This window comes from Loxodonta africana, chromosome Y, assembly GCF_030014295.1.
Source record: "Loxodonta africana isolate mLoxAfr1 chromosome Y, mLoxAfr1.hap2, whole genome shotgun sequence".
NCBI classification, from domain to species: domain Eukaryota; kingdom Metazoa; phylum Chordata; class Mammalia; order Proboscidea; family Elephantidae; genus Loxodonta; species Loxodonta africana.
The window spans coordinates 25192577-25198576 of NC_087370.1; the positions used below are offsets into that span (position 1 = coordinate 25192577).

General features: G+C 44.0%; 1 protein-coding gene across 1 annotated transcript in view; it reads left to right on the top strand.

Annotated features, from left to right (window-relative positions):
• Positions 1–5770, top strand: part of LOC135229074 (dehydrogenase/reductase SDR family member on chromosome X-like) — a 55640-nt gene extending 49870 nt beyond the window's left edge. Inside the window, exons 3-4 of the mRNA XM_064278870.1 lie at positions 4675–4743; positions 5652–5770. Coding sequence (XP_064134940.1) covers positions 4675–4743; positions 5652–5770 — 188 coding nt within the window. The remainder of the gene's footprint in view (positions 1–4674; positions 4744–5651) is intronic.
• Positions 5771–6000: the final 230 nt, after the last annotated feature.

A 6000-nucleotide genomic window follows, 5' to 3' on the forward strand; every position in this document is an offset into this window, starting at 1 on the left:
AGTTTCTAGTTACTGTTAGTTGCCGTTGACTTGGCCCCTGGTTTTTGGCGACCCCACGCCCAACAAGATTGGACTGTTGGCTGATTTTCAGAAGGTTGTGACCCGTAGGGTTTTCGTCGGCTGATTTTCAGAAGTAGATCTCCAGGCCTTTCTTCCTAGTCCATCTTTAGTCTAGAAGCTCCCCTGAAACCTGTTCGGCCTCGCGGCAACCCGCAAGCCTCCACTGACGGACAGGTGGGGGCAGCTCATGAGGCGCGTTGGCCGGGAATTGAACTCGGCTCTCCCACGTGGAAGGAGAGAAGTCTAACACTGATGCCCTCTCAAGTTTTCTAGAAAATTCTGTTTCCACTCTGACATTTTTGTGACCATTTTTAGGCCTGTGCTGTTCTTGACTTCCATGTGTTCATTATGCCGACATGTGCCTCATGCCTGTTTGATGATTTGAATGTAAAATGTCAAATAACTTCATGTCGTTGTTGTTGTTAAGTGCCAACAAGCCGGTTCCGACTCATAGCGACCGCATTCACAACAGAACAAAACACTGCCCGGTGGTCCTGCGCCATCCTCTCAATCGTTGATACACTTGAGCCCGTCGTTGCAGCCACTGTGTCAATCCATCACGTTGAGGGTCTTCCTCTTTTCTGCTGACCCTGTACTTTACCAAGCATGATGTCCTTCTCCAGGGACTGATCCCTCCTGACAACATGTCCAAAGTATGGAAGACACAGTCTCGCCATCCTTGCCTCTAAGGAGCATTCTGGTTGTACTTCTTCCAAGACAGATTTGTTCTTTTTTTGGCAGTCCATGGTATATTCAGTATTCTTTGCCAACACCACGATTCGAAGGCATTAATTCTTCTTCAGTCTTCCTTATTCATTGTCCAGCTTTCTCGTGCATATGAGGCGATTAAAAATACCCTGGTTGGGGTCAGGCACACCTTAGTCCTCAAGGTGACAGTTTGCTTTTTAACACTTTTAAGAGGTCTTTTGCAGCAGATTTGCCCAATGCAATATATCGTTTGATTTTTTGACTGCTGCTTCCGTGGGTGTTGATGGTGGATCCAAGTGAAATGAAATCCTTGACAGCTTCAGTATTTTCTGTTTTTGTCATGATGGTGCCGTATTAAAGGCTCTATATAGTCTGATCTTCATCGGTAAGTGCTTTGAGTCCTCTTCGTTTTCAGTGGGCAAGCTTGTATTGTCTGCATATTGCATGAAGCAAGATTGCTAATAAGTCCTCCTCCAAACCTGACGCTGTGTTCCTCATATAGTCCAGCTTTTTGGATTATGTCTGTTGAGCACATAATCCAAGAATAAGTAAAAGGATACAACCCTGACGCACACCTTTCGTGATTTTTAAGCCTATCAGTATCCCCTTGTTCTGTCCAAACAACCGCCTCTTGATCTATGTAAAGGTTCCTCATGAGCACAATTAAGTGTTCTGGAATTCCCATTTTTTGCGATGCTATCCATAGTTTGTTATGATCCACACAGTCTAATGCCTTTGCATAGTCAATAAAACACAGGTAAACATCCTTCAGATATTCTCTGCCTTCAGCCAGGATCCATCTGACATCAGCAATGACATCCTTGGTTCCACGCCCTCTTCTGAAACCAGCCTGAATTTCTGGCAGTTCCCTGTCGATATAGTGCTGCAGCCATCTTTGAATGATCTTCAGCAGAATTTTGCTTGCGTGTGATATTAATGATATTGTTCTATAATTTCCACATTCAGTTGGATCACCTTTCTTGGGAATGGGCACAGATATGGATCTCTCCCAGTCAGTTGGCCAGGTGGCTGTCTTCCAAATTTCTTGGCATAGACGAGTGAGCACCTCCAGCACCGAGTTTGTTTGTTGAAACATCTCAGGTGATATTCCATCAATTCCTGAAGCCTTGTTTTTCACCGATGCCTTAAGAGCAGCTTGGACTTCTTCCTTCAGTACCATCGGTTCCTGATCATGTGCCACCTCCTGAAATTGGTGAATGTCAACTGATTATTTTTGGTATGATGACTGTGTATTCCTTCCATCTTCTCTTGATGCTTCCTAGATCATACAATATTTTCCCCATGGAATCCTTCACCACTGCAACTCGAGGCTTGAGTTTTTTCTTCAGTTCTTTCAGCTTGAGAAACGCCGAGCGTGTTCTTCCCTTTTGGTTTTCCATCTCCAGCTCTTTGCACATGTCATTATAATACTTTATTTTGTCTTCTCGAGAGGCCCTTTGAAATCTTCTGTTCAGTTCTCTTACTTCATCAATTCTTTCTTTTGCTTTAGCTGCTCGACGCTCAAGAGCAAGTTTCAGAGTCTCCTCTGACATTCATCTTGGTCTTTTCTTTCTTTCCTGTCTTTTCAGTGACCTCTTGCTTTCTTCATGGATGATGACCTTGATGTCATTCCACAACTCGTCTGGTCTGTGGTCACTAGTGTTCAATGCGTCAAATCTATTCGTCAGATGGCCTCTAAATTCAAGTGGGATATACTCAAGGTCATATTTTGGCTCTCGTGGACTTGCTTTGATTTTCTTCAGTTTCAGCTTGAACTTGCATATGAGCAATTGATGGTCTGTTCCACAGTCGGCCCCTGGCCTTATTCTGACTGATGATATTGAGCTTTTCCATCGTCTCTTTCCACAGATGTAGTCAGTTTGATTTCTGTATGTTCCATCTGGCGAGGTCCATATGTATAGTCGCCGTTTATGTTGGTGAAAGAAGGTATTTGCAATGAAGAAGTAGTTGGTCTTGCAGAATTCTATCATTTGATCTCTGGCATTGTTTCTATCACCGAGGCCATATTTTCCAACTACTGATCTTCTTTGTTTTCAACTTTTGCATTCCAATCACTAGTAATTATCAAGGCATCCTGATTGCATGTTTGATCAATTTCAGACTGCAGCAGCTGATAAAAATCTTCTTATTCATCTTTGGCTCTAGTGATTGGTGCGTACATTTGAATAATAGTTGTATTAACTGGTCTTCCTTGCAGGCGTATGGATATTATCCTATCACTGACAGCGTTGTACTTCAGGATAGATCTTGAGATGTTCTTTTTGACAATGAATGCAACACCATTCGAGTTGTCATTCCCAGCATAGTAGACTGTATGATTGCTCGATTCAAAATGGCCAATACCAGTGCATTTCAGGTCACTAATGCCAAAGATATCGATGTTTATGTGTTCCATTTCATTTTGGATGATTTCCAATTTTCCTAGATTCATACTTCATACATTCCAGGCTCTGATTATTAATGGATGTTTGCAGCTGTTTCTTTTCATTTTGAATCGTGCCACATCAGCAGATGAAGGTCCAGAAAGCTTTACTCCATCCATGTCATTAAGGTTGACTCTACTTTGAGGAGGCAGCTCTTCCCCAGTCATCTTCTGAGTGCCTTCCAACCTGGGGGGCTCATCTGCCAGCACTATATCAGAAAATGTTCCGCTGCTGTTCATAAGGTTTTCACTGGCTAATGCTTTTCAGAAGTAGACTGCCGGGTCCTTCTTCCTAGTCTGTCTTAGTCTGGAAGCTCAGCTGAAACCTGTCCACCATGGGTGACCCTGCTGGTATTTGAAATACCGGTGGCATAGCTTATAGCACCCTGGCAACAGGCAAGGCCCCAGAGTATGACAAACTGACAGACACATGGTGGAAATAACTTTATGCTTTTTGCAAATTCAGGCTAAAGAAAACGTATCTTAAATCGATCAGTTAAATAGACAAAAATTGCTCTGACAGTCAAATTAAACTCTAGAAGAAAGGGGCAAAGTATATATCTTAGTCTCCTAGGGCTTCTGTACCAGAAATACCACAAGTGGGTGGCTGTAAAAAACAGGAATTTATTATCTCAGCATTCAGGAGAAGTCCTCATCAAAGAGTCAGCCATGATCGACGACTCCTTGTTGGTAGTCCGGGCATTCCTTTGTTCTTTGGCTTGTAGGCAGTTGTCAGATGACATCTGTCTTGCCCCGGGTGTGTGTGTGTGTGTGTGTGTGTGAGATCTGCTTTTTTTTTTTTACAACTCAGAAATGAGTAGATTTAGCACTTTTCCTACTGGGTTATAATCTGATTAACGCAACAAATAAAACCCAATTTCCATTTCAGGATCACATCCACAGGTATGATGTTGTTGTTATTAAAACCTAAACCTGTTGCCATCAAGTCGTTTCCAACTCATAGCAGACCCTATAGGACAGAGTAGAACAGCCCCATAGGGTTTCCAGGGAGTGGGTGATAGATTCAAACTGCCGACCTTTTGGTTAGTAGCCATAGCTCTTAACCACTACGCCACCGGGGCTCCATATTGTTGTCATTGGTGGCCTTCAATTCCGACTCATGGCGATCCCACTTGTGACGGAGTAGAGCTGCCCCACAGGGTTATCTTGGCTATAATTTTTAGCAAAGCAGTTTGCCAGGCCTTTCTTTCACAGCACAGCTGGGTGGAAATCAAACTGCCAACCTTTAGGTTAGTAGTCTAGGGCAAATGGTTTGCACCACCAAGGCCCCTGTTCCTCACATTTCCATTCCAACACATGCTTCTGGGGGGGCAGGATTCCACTGGTAACACCATAAAGACCACTTATCAGAACTGTATTTTCCTGCTCATGAAAACATTTTCTGATGTTTAAAGGTTTCTGGATAACCTTACCAGTAATTTTATCTGTTCTCTTCCTTTTAGCTGGAAATAATGAGAGAAAATCCCAAGAAGCTGTAAGGACAATCAAGGAGGAAACCCTGAACAACAAAGGTATTGCTCGGTCCTCACATGGGTCTTTTTTTCTTGGGAGGGACACTTTGAGACTGCGTTCAGGACTGGGGTTCAGACTTGTGGTCGTGGGTCAGGGATCGCTGATGGAGAGCATGATATCAGTGCTTTTCTCCTGGGGATTGCTGTTTGCCGTTGGAACGTGAACGGGGACACCAAGATCTAGCTGCACAGCTTAAGCGTCTGTTATTGGTTTTAGTCGCCTTTGAGTTGAGTCCGAGTTGTGGCCCCCCGTGTAGGATAACACAGAACTGCCCTGTAGGGTTTGCAAGGAGCGCCTGGTGGATACCAGCTGCCAGGTGATGTTTGGTGAGCAGGCGAGCTCTTCACCACTGTGCCACCAGAGTCCTATGTTAGATAAGAAGATGGTAAATGATTGTTTTCGGCTGCAAAGGGTGCCTGTTTGTAACGTTTAAAGTTTCAACATGCTGTACTAAGTATCTCTGATTTATTGAAAGAAAGGAGGGTATAGAAAAAAGTTTTAACTTTCTTTTTTTAAAACAATTTTCTTAATTGTACTTTAGATGAAGGTTTACAAAGCAAATTAGTTTCTCCTTAAACAGTACACATACTGTTTTATGACATTGGTTAACAACCCCGTGACATGTCAGCACTCGCCCTTCTCAACCTTGGGTTCAGTATTACCAGCTTTCCTGTCCCCTGCTGCCTTCTTGTCCCTACCCCTAACTTGGTGTGTCCATTTAGTCTCATTTTGTTTTACGGGCCTGTCTAATTTTTGGCTGAAGGGTGAACCTAAGGAGTGACTTCAGTACCGAGCTACAGGGGTGTCCCAGGGCCATACTCTTGGGGTTTCTCCAGTCTCTGTCAGACCAGTAAGTCTGGTCTTTTTTTGTGAGTCCGAGTTGTTTTAACTTTCCTGATGGCTTCAGTTGCCTACGTTGAGACGGAGATGTTGGTGCGGCGAGCCCTTGGATTTGAGAAGAACTTGGAGAGGCCGCCCAGGGCACAGCTGTTGCCTGATGTGTTGACTTCTAACCTCCCGGGGTGATTACTGTTACTTGAAAAAGCGGGCACAGCCCTGCTCTTCATGTTGTTGTTGTTGTTGGGTGCCATAAAGTTGATTTCGACTCATAGCAACCCTGTGTGACAGAGTTGCCCCATAGATTTTTCTTGGCCGTATGTTTATGGGAGGAGGTTGCCAGGCCTTTCTTCCGTGGCACTGCTGGGTGGGTCCCAACTGCCAACCTTTTGTTTAGCAGCCGAGCACTTAACTGTTTG